Raw genomic sequence first — 15,068 nt, 5'->3', positions numbered from 1 at the left:
CCTGCACTCCCACAACACCAGTTTACCTCTGTCAATCCCAAATCCATAATCTAATCACCCATCTGCCGAGAAATTATAGAAAAATTCCTCACGATTTAACTCTTGGAGACCTGCTGAATCGGTACTCCTTCCAATGGAAATATGTCCCTGCTCAGTTGCCGTGACCGAAGCTGCTATCTAGATATGGCAAGTATCTCCTCCCTATTGCTTTGCAAATCTACAGTTATAAAGGCTGGCATTCCATTAGCCTTTCTTTGATACTATTTTCATGCAGAGCCACTACACAGGTATCGGGCTTATTAAAGTTCCCACTGTGTAAAATCAGGGCCATGCACCATGTTGGAGCCAGAAATACAGAGATTAGGCATTTGCTTCTCATTATCAGCCAGGAAAGTAAGAAGACAGAAACACGGACTACTAGAATCTAACCATCCCCAGTGGATTGAGACAATAACAGAGCGAAGCTGAATACCAGCAAGACAAATGAGACAGATCAATTCTGGCATCAAGAACTGTTGCTGTGATATTAATGAACAGAATGAGAAAATATGTAACCTAAAAACCTTTCAAAACTAGTATTTTAAATCTGAATGCATTTGACTAGAAAGCAGGGTGCTGTTTTGTACTGCTTCATTTGCATTCTCACAACTGGTACGACTCTTCCGAAGACTCAGGTACTCAATTATCCACTGAAAGTTATTATGTGGAAATGCAAAAGCGTTATTCTTGAGTGGGTCACCTTGAAGTGATTAAAATGCTCTGCTCTTGCCACTGGTTTTGATTAGATTCCTGCTTCCTGCTCCGGTGCAGGAACAGTCGGCAAGCCATGGGGGGAGAAAAATTGTTGTTAAGTGGCGCAAGACTGAGGCACATTTCAGATCGTCATAGAAACAGGCCTTTCGGACCATCTGGTCAATGTTGCCCAAGATTCCCATGCAAGTTAGCCTCACTTGCCTGTACTTGACATATATCTGTCCAAACTTTTCCTATGCATGTTCTGCACTTGTCCCAAATACCTTTTAAGTACATTTAAAATGCGGGACTGCAGCAAATATTATGTCGGCCAAGCTGGGACAAAACTATCCACAAGGATGCATGAACATTAACTGGCAGTAAAGCAGCATTGCTAACTCTCCTTGGTCTCTACCCATGAAGTTTGAGTGGGGCACAAGTTCGACTGGCCATCAGTGAAAGTCATGGCACAAACAGACACGTGGCATGCAAGAGAACTCCTAAAAGCGTGGTTTTCCGCAACCAATTCTGTAAACAGACATGTAAACCTCGATCCTATTTATGACCCAATGCGGGCAAAATTCCAGACCACAACACACAAAGTCCGCTACACAGCCAATCAACGATGAGATCTCCTCCCCGCATCGTAACCAAGTTTCTGAAATGACAACCAATCAGCTAATTAAAAATATATATAAAGGCCAAGCATTTGGAGGTGACAGCACACTGGTGATGTCTCCTCGTACGGTGACGAAACATTTGCAAGAAAATTGCCAAGATTACTCAACCCAAACAGCTTTTAAATGTTGTTAATGTACGTGCCTTGACCACTTATTCTGGGAGCTCATTGCACATGACCTCACTCAGGAGCCCTCAGGTTCCTATTAAATCTCTCCCCTCTCACCTTTAACCTGTGCCCTCCAGCCCTGGGAAAATAACTGCACTTTCACCTTATCTGGGGTGTATGGGATGTCTAGGGAGGGACAGCACCTCTGATGAAGGGGCACATCCTGTCCATTCTGGGGCAGCTCACTCACCTTTGGCCTCCACCAGACACTCAGTTCTCACCCCTGGCTCCAAGTAGCTGATTGCACGCGACAGCAGCCACACCCCAGTACACCGCTTTGAAAGGCGGGCTAGGTAAGGGAAGCCGGTGGGCCTCATGTCCTGGTTAGAGAGGGGCACGCCTGTCCCAACATGCAAAGCCAGACTGGGCCGATGAGATCTGCAGTGAGATCCAATGGCCAGGAAGGCCGTACTGCAACGCTCTGCGGAGAGCGAAGGGCGTGACAAGGCACAAGAGGCATCACAGCTATCCACTGTAACCAAGGAAGACCCCAGTTTGTGACGCTGGTTTGTGCCACATGACCGAGGCTTCTGAGCTCGAGCTGATGGAACTGCCCTAGTACAACGGCTTTTCCTCTTTAAAGACTCTCCTGCACAGATCTCCTGTCCATCGCCGGACACAACAGATAACCAACACCTTATCTGTACCCCTCGTGAGTTTATAGACAGAAAAGTTTATAAAATATGTCTTACTGTTCAAGTCAAACCCTTCCCTCATTGTAGATGACTACTGCCACCAACAACCTAGTAATAATGGTTTTCAATATATAATATGACTTTGAAGTTACTCTTGCCCCTCTTCCACTTGTTTTCTGTATCCTTGACAGAGAACTCCAAGGTTGGGCTAAATTTTCCAAAGGCCAGGAACATTTTTGGAGGGCTTTTGGATGACCCTGTGTTTGGATGATTTAAACGCCCGGCCAGATGATTGAAAGAGTCGGGTATTGGCACCGGAGGCGAGGGTTAGGAGGTTCTGCTTGCTGCCTCGCGACGCTTGCTCCGTTCTCCACTGCAGTGGGGCTGAGGCCTTGGGCCTGCTCAAGCTGGTCCAGGCCCCATTTTGCTACACGGTGTGATGAACTGAGACTGAGGCCTTGGGCCTGCTCAGGCTGGTCCAGGCCCCATTTTGCTCTGCTGTGTGATGAACGAAGACCGGGGCTGTGGCCTGCTCCAGGCTTCGTGTCTATGGACTCACTTTCGTTCTGAATGACGTTTGATCGCCTTTATTGTTACATGATATGTTTTTTTTATTTCTCTCTCTGTTGATGGGTGCTTGTTGGATTTTTTTTAAACGGGTTCTTTCAGGTTTCTTGTTTAGTAGCTGCCTGTAAGACGTATCTCAAGGTCGCGTAATTTATGCATACTTTGATACTAGCTGTACTTTGAACTTTAAACTTAGGGAAATGGGCAGATGGTGTAATTTGCCCCCACCATTGATAAATTCAGTAGAAAGGATCTGAATTTGTGCACTGGGATTGCTGGATTCTCAGAAACACATCCATCCCTTGTGGACAGGGACAGCAGGAGACCAGATAAGAAAACCCTGATGGTGGAGGTGCACTGCGATGCGTAGGCCTAAGGTCTTACTTTGCTCCATTCGGTCATAAATAATGGTAACCGAAACTGATGAGGAACAAAATAATGATTTCAGGCAATTGTCCTACTTTGTAGAATTGCGATCGTAGCAACTGAAGGATGAAACCAGCCTTTTCGTTTGGGCCACGAGGTCAGGACAGTACCTGCCTGAGCCACTGTGTGCAGCCTCTCCCCAAAGAAGCTCCATGAGGAAAGGCTGCCTGAGGATAAACGGTCAAACTCCCCCTGCAGACGGAAAAGACGAAGTAATAAGCATGCTGAAGGAGGGAGAGGAGAGGGAAAGAAGGACAAGGGTCTGGTTCTACCACAGACCAGAGGAGCAGCTCACCAACGATCAGGGGTGGAGCCCACCAGCAAGGTCCAGTCAGCATTTCGGAGCTGGAAACGGAAGGAACCAGTGCGATCCCACTAGCGTGGGAGTGGTGAGATCTACCCCTGATGAAACTTAACAACCAAATTTTCTTTATAGTTCGAACAGCCAATCACATTCAGCGTGAACCTAAGATGATATGGCTGCATCGGTCCACACAGTCCTTGATCCAAGAGTACTTGGGTGTGGCATGGTAACATAGAGGTCGCCGTAATACTTTACAGTACCTGCGACCCAGGTTCTCCCCATGACTATGCGGGTTTCCTCTGGCTGATCTGGTTTCCTCCCACATGTCAAAGACATGCAGTACAGCTAGGAGGTTAGTTGGCCATTCGGATGTATTTGGGTGGCACTGCCTCACTGGGCCAGAATGGCCTGTTAGAGCACTGGGTCTCTAAAGAGCGCCAACTGTTGGACACACAGAGTGAAGACTGATGAGAAATAGCTCCCACTAGGCTGAGAGATAGAGAGCACATTCTATATTTTGTATCTTGTAAATGAAATCCTTCTTTGAAAATTTTTAATGCATTGTTTTGGAACAGAAGGTGGTGGGGTAGAGATGCGTCTCTACCAAAGGAGGTATAGGGTTCTTCTTCCCTCTGCTGACCTGCAGCTCACCCTTGGGCAAGGTGTAGCACTTGCTTAGCCCCTCCGGTCAGGTCACACGAAGCACTGGGAGCAGGTGGTCGCACGAGCAGGTGGTGCGTATCACAGGTCCTGGTTATGCGACCACTGACGCCAGGTGGACAATCTCTGAAGAGTATTGACAATGGCTGGGGTCACCCGTCTTGTAAAGACACTGCCCAGAAGAAGGCAATGGCAAAGCACTTCTGTAGAAAAATTTGCCAAGAACAATCATGGTCAAGACCACGACTGCCTACGTCATACAACACGGCACATAATGACCATCACGGCACTCTTGTTTTTCAGTGCGCCTGCTGTATGTTTTTGTAAAGGCAACTATGCAAAATTGCATTTCTGGAAGCAGAAAGTGTTCTCGCACTGCAATTGGCAACCAACACAAGCTGCTGCCACTGTCAGTGATAATTTTGTGAGAAGCAGTCAGCCTGGGAAGCCAGATCAGTTGCAGGGCTGGCTGCTCAGGACTTTCAGGGAACAGATCACGTAGGAATTTGTGAATTCACTTTCTTACCCCCCCAGTGGTGTAGATCGTGATCAACAGTCCAAATGGATTGCATATTGCCACTGTATTGCAGAAATGCTGATTATTGCACTGCAAGTGGAGGGGAATGTTGGAACACATATTTAGACACAATTCACAAACAAAACAGATGTTTCTGCTGCATTTTGTAGCTTGGTAACTTCAAGCTATCAATAATGATATTTTATGCATCCTGGGGCATTTTAACATATACTGTGTACACAGTGAAATTACACTGACAAGGTGCTCACTAAGACTCTGATTGGCGGGTGCAGAACTGGAATTGACAAGGTAGGCTTCAGCAAACTGAATCCACCAGCATGCTCCAGTCTAGTTAAAATCATCACCTGTCATCCCTGGGAATGGGCTACAGCAGATGAGAGTTAACAAGGTTCACAGGTAAATGATAAACGTGCTTTGACTGTAATCCGCAAAAAAAAAATTACCTAATTGCTCATCTTCATATCTTCAGTCTGACAGTGAAACTCACAATTTGGAAGCAGCAAATGAAAGTGATAAGTCGTCGTCTATGAAAGTTGACTTGTGATGGGGGGGGCGGAGGTGGGGAGTGCATGAAAATTGTGAGGTTCGGGCTCCAGCAGAGAGAAATGATTTGCTTCACAGGCTGCGAGTAAGCGTGGGCGTCCTGACTGTTCTCCTGTGCAGCTACTGTGGAACTATAATTTAAAATAATGGTCTGGCGCATCTGGAGTGCGCTTTTAATCTCTTCTCTGTTGCATGAGACACTGACGGGAAGCTGTGACGCAGGACAAAGGGTTCCTCAGCAGGCTGTATGAGAGAGAATACCTATTTGAGGGCGTTAGGTTTCAAATGCTTCTCATTAAAGACGGTGCACATTTCAAGATTTGAAATTTGCATTACATGTTGGGATTTTGACATTTAAGCAATATGAGTTAGCCTGAGACCTGACACGTCTATTTAAAAAAAAACATCATGAATCACCCCAGAGAGATAATTAACAAACAATTTTTAAGAAAGATCTTAAACCTTACTAATTGCTCATAGCCACAGACAGTCTGCTACAGGTATAGTTATAATATAGCACCAATTAATCCTTTTGAGTGAGAAATTTAATCAGGGCTTTATCTTTCGTATTGAGCTTTGAATATGCTAATTAGTTAAACAAAAACATCTTAATTGCCAGTAACGGGATCTGTTTTTTGTCTTACAGCAGATTCAGGTTCAGAAAATTACTGCGCTTGTCACAAGTGCACATATCCATAAGATCATAAGATCTAGGAGCAGAATTAGGCCATTTGGCCCATCAAGTATGCTCCACCATTTCATCATGGCTGATCCATTTCCCTCTCTGCCCCAATCTCCTGCCTTCTCCCCGTATCCCTTCATGCCCTGACTAATCAAGAATCTACCAACCTCTGCCTTAAATATACATAAACACTTGGCCTCCACAGCTGCCTGTAGCGAAGAATTCCACAGATTTACCATTCTCTGGCTAAAGAAATTCCTCCTCATCTCTGTTAGCAGCGTTTCTCCCCAATAAATTTAGATTTTAAGCAGAATAGATTTATTCAACCACAAAGCTGCCTAGAAGAATTTGACCTTACCAATAGCCAAATTTAGCCTTCTACTGCTGTTTCCTAGTGATCTACTTCTGGCTAAATTTTCCCTGCCCCCAGCTGCGTGCTGATGTCTTGAGGGCACATTCACCTTTAATAGTCTCTAACAGTTATCGAAACTCTCAATGTAGATCTCCAGGTGGAATCAACGTGGTGGTGGGGAAGAATTCCTTGGCAACTAACTTTAAGCATGAGCAAGAAATCAATGTAACCTTCATTTTGATTTCAATGTAGTGATGCTGAGATACTTCCGAAGACACGCTGGGACACATCATCAGTGACGTAACCTGGGGTCATCGGGTGTTTCGGGTCTTTCAACGTCGGACGCTCTTGTCCAGGCGACTCAGCCAGGGTTGATCAGGCCCAAACACAGAGGTGACCACAGATGATAACTGATACTCCTACTACGAGGGGTGATTGATAAGCTTGTGGCCTAAGGTAGAAGGAGTCAAGTTTAGAAAACCTAGCACATTTATTTTTCAACATAGTCCTCTCCTACATTTACACACTTAGTCCAGCGGTCGTGGAGCATACAGATTCCTCCTTTGTGAAGTCGGCATCTTGGACCTCCAGAAAGTGTCCACAGCAAGGATGATTGATAAGTTTGTGGCCTAAGGTAGAAGGAGATGAGTTATACAGCTCTCATTACATGCACGTGCAGTTCAACTCTTTGAGTGATTATGCAGAAAATTTGAAGTTAATAACTCATCTCCTTCTACTAGTGTGCTAGGTTTTCTAAAATTGACTCCTTCTGCCTTAGGCCACGAACTTATCAATCACACCTCGTATTTTACCATTTATGATCAAGAATGGATTTCTTGCTTCAGTTCTGCTCAATGGTGCAGCGGGTGTCCTCCATAAAGTCATAAAGAATTTGCAGCTTAACACCAGCGTTCCACCTAGTGCCTTACTATCCCCAACACATCAACAACAGATAATGCTTTTTCACTGAAACTTCCCTGCAGTGACTCCTTCCACTTCCCTGCCCCTGTTGCGTATTTGATATCTCATAGTCATAGTCATACTTTATTGATCTTGGGGGAAATTAGTTTTTGTTATAGTTGCACCATAAATAATTAAATAGTAATAAAACCATAAATAATTAAATAGTAATATGTAAATTATGCCAGGAAATAAGTCCAGGACCAGCCTATTGGCTCAGGGTGTCTGACCCTCCAAGGGAGGAGTTGTAAAGTTTGATGGCCACAGGCAGGAATGACTTCCTATAACGCTCTGTGTTGCATCTCGGTGGAATGAGTCTCTGGCTGAATGTATTCCTGTGCCCAACCAGTACATTATGTAGTGGATGGGAGACATTGTCCACGATGGCATGCAACTTGGACAGCATCCTCTTTTCAGACACCACCGTGAGAGAGTCCAATTCCATCCCCACAACATCACTGGCCTTACGAATGAGTTTGTTGGTTCTGTTGGTGTTTGCTACCCTCAACCTGCTGCCCCAGCACACAACAGCAAACATGATAGCACTGGCCACCACAGACTCGTAGAACATCCTCAGCATTTCAATAATATTTGAGCAATCTTGAATACATACTGTTTGATAAAGTATTTTTGTTCTTCTAAATAATTAATTATGTTACTATTACAAGTAACTGTTTTACTATTCTATAGAATTGCTGAGTATGCCCACAGAAAAATGAACCTCAGGATTGTACGTGCACTCTGATAATAAACTTTACTTTGACATTATATGTATAAATATATTGATTACATATAGCATACGCCACCACGTGACACGTGCGCACCTCATTTAAAGTAAAGATGAAGTTATGCCCGTGTTCGCGGACTCCCTGCCTTCCATTGAATTAATTTAACGTTTTGAAGTTACAAAACATGCGATTAACATATTTTACATATAGCCAGTAATTATTTAAATCCACAAAAATACCTAATCAATGTATATACAAGATTACTCAAGTATTATTGAAATATCAGATACACAGCACTCCCCACACCTGTGGTACCACACTCTCCAAGCACAGCACATCTCCCTACTCCTGACCACCATCACATCCATTACCAACAGCCAAACATGTTAACCGTTCATTCGCTTGAATAAGTGAAGTCATATCCATGTTCGTCACTCAGGGCGAGGATGCAATTTGGGTCTAAAGCTTGAAGGTTCATTTCACACCCACCAGGATGAAACCGCAATTGCCTTTTCTTATTTATTGCACACCATTAGAGAGTTACCCAGGCAAGATTCCAATTCCACTCCCAGGGGTGAAGAGAAAGACACATCAGTGATCTACCCAGACACTAGGGAAATACACAGTCCATTTACCTCATCCAGATTTTCATTTTGCTGTTCACTGAGCGGCACGCTGACAGAGACTCCATGTTTTATTCATTACTCCGCTCTAGTTTTTCATACAATTGATGGGTTTTGCAGACTGGTGGTGCCAAATTCTAAAGCTTGTTCACATTACGCAAAGAAACAATCTTGACCTAGTTTAAATCCAAATAGCTGTTTCAGCACCGAAACTCTTTTACATTCAGCCTTGACAACTGCAATCAAAACAAAATGCTCTCCATATCCTGTTACTATTAGACAATAAAACCAAAAAAGTATAGGAGCAGAATTAGGCTGTTCAACCCATCAAGTCTGCTCCGCCATTTGATCATGGCTAAATTATTTTTCCCTCTCAACTCCCCATTTTCCTGCCTTCTCCCTGTAACCTTGACAACCTTACTAATCAGGAACCTATCAACCACCATGTTAAATATACCCAAATGATTTGGTTTCCACCCATATATGGCAATTAATTCCACATATTCACCACTCTGGCTAAAAACAAATTCCTCCTCATCTCATTCTAAAGGCCTTTGATCTTAGACCCTCCAACAACTGGAAAAATCCCCTCCATGTCCATTCTAGACCTTTCAATATTAAATAGGTTTCAATGAGACCCCACCTCATGCTCCTAAACTCCACTGAGTACAGGCACAAAGCCATCAAACATATCTCGTACATTAACCCTTTCATTCTCATGTTAATATTTGTAACTCATAATCAGAATCAGGTTTATTATCACTGGCACGTGACATGGAATTTATTAACTTAGCAGCAGCAGTTCAATGCAATACAGTCTAGCAGAGAAAAAAGTAATAATAATAAATAAAATAAAATAATAATAAACAAGTAAATCAATTATGTATATTGAATAGATTTTAAAAAACGTGCAAAAGCAGAAATACTGTATATTAAAAAAAGTGAGGTAGTGTCCAAAGATTCAATGTCCATTTAGGAATGGGATGGCAGGGGGGAAGAAGCTGTTCCTGAATCGCTGAGTGTGTGCCTTCAGGCTTCTGTACCTCCTACCTGATGGTAACAGTGAGAAAAGGGCATGCCCTGGGTGCTGGAGGTCCTTAATAATGGACGCTGCCTTTCTGAGACACCGCTCCTTGAAGATATCCTGGGTACTTTGTAGGCTAGTACCCAAGATGGAGCTGACTAGATTTACAACCTTCTGCAGCTCCATTTGGTCCTGTGCAGTAGCCCCTCCATACCAGACAGTGATGCAGCCTGTCAGAATGCTCTCCACAGTACAGCTATAGAAGTTTTTGAGTGTATTTGTTGACATGCCAAATCTCTTCAAACTCCTAACAGCCGTTGTCTTGCCTTCTTTATAACTACATCAATATGTTGGGACCAGGTTAGATCCTCAGAGATCTTGACACCCAGGAACTTGAAGCTGCTCACTCTCTCCATTTCTGATTCCTCTATGAGGATTGGTATGTGTTCCTTCGTCTTACCCTTCCTGAAGTCCAAAATCAACTCTTTCGTCTTACTGACGCTGAGTGCCAGGTTGTTGCTGCAACACCACTCCACTAGTTGGCATATCTCACTCCTGTATACCCTCTCATCACCACCTGAGATTCTAACAACAATGGTTGTATCATCAGCAGATTTATAGATGGCATTTGAGTCATGCCTAGCCACACAGTCATGTGTATATAGAGTAGAGCAGTGCGCTAAGCACACACCCTGAGGTGCGCCAGTGTCGATCCGCCAGCGAGGAGGATATGTTATCACCAATCCGCACAAATTGTGATCTTCCAGTTAGGAAGTCAAGGATCCAATTGCAGAGGGAGGTACAGAGGCCCAGGTTCTGCAACTTCTCAATCAGGATTGTGGGGATGATGGTATTAAATACTGAGCTATAGTCGATGAACAGCATCCTGACGTAGGTGTTTGTGTTGTCCAGGTGGTCTTAAGCCGTGTGGAACTCCTCTCCAACGGTAGTGTCAAAGTGCATAACCATACACTTCCCTACCTTGTATTCCACCGGCCACTTCTTTGCCCACTCTCCCAACCTGTCCAAGCTCTTCGGCAGACTCCCTGCTTCCTCAACAGTACATTGCCATCATCCACAACCATGGCCAAACAGCCATCAATTCCATCATCTAGCATATAACGTGAAAAGTAACAGACTCAATACTGACCCCTTCAGAACACCACTAGTTACTCCAACCAATGAGAGAAGGCCCCCTTTATTTACACTCTTTGCTTCTTCTACCTGTTGTTGCATGAATGAAGTCACCAGAGAAAAGTATGGGTAGATACAAAACAACTTCCTTATTCAACAAAACAAAGTATAGCAGGCATCTTGGGGAGACGCTTTTGGTCGAAGGGTCTCGCCGGCCCAACATGGTGAATATAACTTGGGCATAAATTAAACATAAATAATACACTTATTATACTGTATGTTGTGAGTGACTTTTACACCAGTATAAATTCATGATTTACGTTTAATTTATAAACATAAGAAAGTCTGCAGATGCTGGAAATCCAGAACAACACACACAAAATGGCGGAGGAACTCAGCGGGTCACAGAGCATCTAAGGAAATGAATAAACAGTCAACGTATTGGGCCGAGACACTTCTTCAGGACTGAAAAGGAAAGAGGAAGATGCCAGACTAAAAGAGGGGAGGCGGGATAGCTGGAAGGTGATGGGTGAAGCCAGGTGGGGGGGAAAGATAATGGGCTGGAGAGGAAAGAACCTGATAGGAGAAGAGAGTGGACCATAGCAGAAAAGGAAGGAGCTGGGGACCCAGGGAAGGTGATAGGCAGGTGGGAAGAGGTAAAAAACTGGAGTGTGGAATAGAAGAAGAGGGGAGGGGGAGGGATTTTTTTACTGGAAGGAGAAATCAATATTCATGCCATCAAGTTGGAGGCTACCTAGACGGAATATAAGGAGTTGCTCCTCCACCTTGAGGGTGGCCTCATCTTCTGAGTGGCGCTGTGTACCTGTGATGTTGCCACAGGTAAGTTTTCCCCTTGCACCTGTGCGTACGACGATCAACTCAATTGTGACTTAAGTTCGACGACGCAACAAAAAGGTAAGAGGGCAAATGAAACCTAATCCTAATCCTTCTTTGCAAAAGGTTTAGAGCAAAGGAGCAAAATCTTTTTGTTGTAACTACACAGTGACCCCTAGCTTATGGGGATGGAGGGGGGGGAGGAGAATGTGTGGTGGGTTGCGTTTTTCACAGATATGCGTAAACCCTGGACACATTACCTCTCCAATACACACTGGATAATTTCTAGCCCATCCCCTGCAGCACTGACATATTGGAATATAATGGATTAGATAGGGTGCACAACCCCTGTACGGAAATAATTACCCATTCTAAAATTCAACGAGTGGCTACACTCACATCCTTTATAGTACATTGATATCTTTGATGGTTTTCTTTATGTTTAATATGTAAAACCAAACTGAAGCAACTACTGTGATGGAATATTTAAAAAACAAGGACACATAACTAGGCTCAGCACACTTGTGAACTTGTCACCTTCTGAATAGCCAAACATCTGTTTCATAAATGAAAGTTTACATTGGGGGACAGTAAACGGGAGCGGGAAGCGCAGAATCAAATATCGCTGTGATGATTGTACATTCTAGTATCAATTGTTTGGTGATAATAAAGTTTAAAGTATAAAGTATAAACGTCATTCACAAACAAGTGTCAAGTCAAGAAAAGTGGCACCTCACCTTTCCCAGGAAGTCATTCTTCCCCACCATATCCCAATCCCAGACTTCCACAGTGAATGTCATTTCTTCCGTTGGCTTGTCCCCCTCCAGTTCAAACTCAAACACTTCGTTCCAGTGAGGAAAACGAGTCTTCTTTATAGTCTAGAGTTGCAAAAGAGTTGAGACATTACAAAATAAAATCAGACTGAAGTAATTCATTTCGCTGAGCGAATTTACCAAGTGGATGTCATACATTCTAGGAAAATTGCTGAATTATGAACCTAAACTTAAGGAGAATTTTGAAAAAAATAACAAGTGGAAAGCAAGTGAACATGCTATTCTTCAAAAATAAAAAAACAATTCCTGATGATTAAAAAACTTCTTTTTCCACAGTTACACACACAAACTGCTGGAGGAACTCAGCAGGTCAGGCAGCATCTACAGAAAGGAATAAACAGTCAATGTTTCGGGCCGAGACCAGTCTACAGGGCAGATGTTAATTTGCCACTATGGAATGCTGGCAATTTCATTATTATATCCTAAGCATAAGGCGGCATTCTTTTAACTGACCAATTTCTCCCTCTGGCCCTTCAGGTTTGTGCGGTGAAAACATGTCTCTGCCAAAGGAGGTGTAAAGTGCTTCTTCACTCTGCTAGCCTGCAGGTCACCTTTGACAAGGTGTAGCACCTGCTTAGCCCTCCCGATCAGGTTCACATGAAGCCATGGGACCAGGTGGTGGATGGTCGTTTGAACAGCTGGTGCATATCAAGTCCTGGTTATGTGACCACAGGCACCAGCCAGACACTCTCTGAAGAGTATTGACAATAGCTGGGGTCACCCATCTTGTAAAGACACTGCCCAGAAGACGACAATGGCAAACTACTTCTGCAGAAAAATTCGTGAAGAACAATCATGGTCACAGAGACCATGATTGCCCATGTCATATGACATGGCACATAATGATGATGTCATACGACACGGCACATAATGATGATGTCATATGACACAGCACATAATAATGATACCCTTTATTAACTTTTCCCTCACTAACTCACACTTTCTGTTACAATATAATTTACTTTCCTCTCCCATCCTGTTAGCTTCCGTGCATTTTTTTTTTGCAGCTATTAGACCCGAATCGGCTCCTGCTTTATCCCAACTGTAGTTGTAACTTCAGTCCATCTTTTCCCTTTTATTGAGAATTCTAGACAGATTGGTCCTTGTCTTCCAGTTCCAAGATGGAAAGGACAGAGCTGGAAATTTGCAACAGCGCCTCCAGAGCCCCTCTTGCATTTTCCCCAGTTTGCCCATAAAAGTTAAGACACAGGAGCAGAGTTTTGCATTTTGGCCCATTGGGTCAACTCCACCACTCCACCATGACTCATTTATTATCCTTCTCAACCCCATTCTCCTGCCTTCTCCTTGTAACCTTTACCACCCTTACTAACCAAGAACCTCTCAGCCTCCGCTTTAAATACACTTAATCACGTGGCCTCCACGGCCGTCTGAGGCAATAAGTTCCACAGATTCACTACCCTCTGGCTAAAGAAATCCCTCCTCATCTCTCTTCAAAAGGGACATCCTCACCAGCTTAGCTCAGTTCTCACTCTTTACACACCTCCGATTCTCTGTTAATTTTATACTCTTTTTGAGTCATTTTGTTCTGCTACATTACTTATTTATTTAGAGATAAAGCACCGAGTAGGCCCTTCCGTTCCATTGAGCCCCACCACCCAGCAACCCCCGATTTAACCCTAGCCTAACCACAGGACAATTAACAATGACCAATTAACTCATTCACCCGGTATGTCTTTGGACTGTGGGAGGAAGCTGAAGGATCCGGAGAAAACCCACGCATTCCACAAAGAGGACGTCTAGACCCCTTACAGATGACATTGGAAGTGAACTCTGAACTCCGACGCCCTGAGCTGTAATAAGGTCACCACCTTTCTCCCTCTGACACCTGGCTAAAGAGTTCTGCATTTGGGGGTCAGTGATTGTTACTGAACTTTGAAACCTGATTTGTGACCAGCAAAGGAATCTCAGGAAACCAGTAAATCATACTGTGGAGTTTCCAAATCAGAAAATGGTACAAAGAATGATTCACATCAAAAAGGCACTATCTCCAAAACATGGTAGAATGGAGATCTCAGTCATAGCCAGACCTGGATTAAAGATTCACTTCTGAATGCCAACACCACGGGATGATCCTCACCTTTTCTTCCTTTGTCTCCACTCAGAGTCTTGGACTTGCAACCTGGGGTCCATATAAAAGGCATAAAAAGGGAGGGGTTCCTCACCTTCCTAACCTTTTCATGCAATGGACCAAAATCATTAAGCAAGGGGTCCATGAACCCCAGGTTGGGAATCCCAGATTCAGCAAAACAGGAGAACGAATAGGCCTCATGACTCCTTGAGCCAATCGTAACTCAACTTCTATCACTCCGCATCTCAAAGTTCAAAGTAAATTTTTCAACAAAGTATGGATACATTATATGACTTTGAGATTCGCCTCCTTACAGGCAGCCACAAAACAAACCTCAAAAGAACCCATAAAACAAAAGAAGACCATCAACCACCCAACATGCAGAGAGCGGGGAGAAAAAAAACAAATTGTGCAAACAATAGAGGTAAGTAAACATGAGAAAATCTGCAGATGCTAGAAATCCAGGGCGACACACACAAAATGCTGGGGGAAATCAGCAGGTCGGGCAGCTTCTGCGGAAAAGAGTTGACGCTGCAGGCTGAAACCCTTTGTGATTG

At 43.9% G+C, this 15,068-nt stretch overlaps 1 protein-coding gene across 5 annotated transcripts in view; it reads right to left on the bottom strand.

Annotated features, from left to right (window-relative positions):
• Positions 1–15,068, bottom strand: part of LOC140190838 (rasGAP-activating-like protein 1) — a 296,426-nt gene that overhangs the window by 171,148 nt on the left and 110,210 nt on the right. For all 5 annotated transcript variants that reach the window (XM_072247716.1, XM_072247717.1, XM_072247719.1 and 2 more), the window contains one exon: positions 12,327–12,467. In XM_072247716.1, the coding sequence (XP_072103817.1) occupies positions 12,327–12,467 (141 nt within the window). The remainder of the gene's footprint in view (positions 1–12,326; positions 12,468–15,068) is intronic.

This window comes from Mobula birostris, chromosome 31 (assembly GCF_030028105.1).
Source record: "Mobula birostris isolate sMobBir1 chromosome 31, sMobBir1.hap1, whole genome shotgun sequence".
Classification (NCBI taxonomy): domain Eukaryota; kingdom Metazoa; phylum Chordata; class Chondrichthyes; order Myliobatiformes; family Myliobatidae; genus Mobula; species Mobula birostris.
This window is presented reverse-complemented; position numbering and strand designations above follow the sequence as displayed.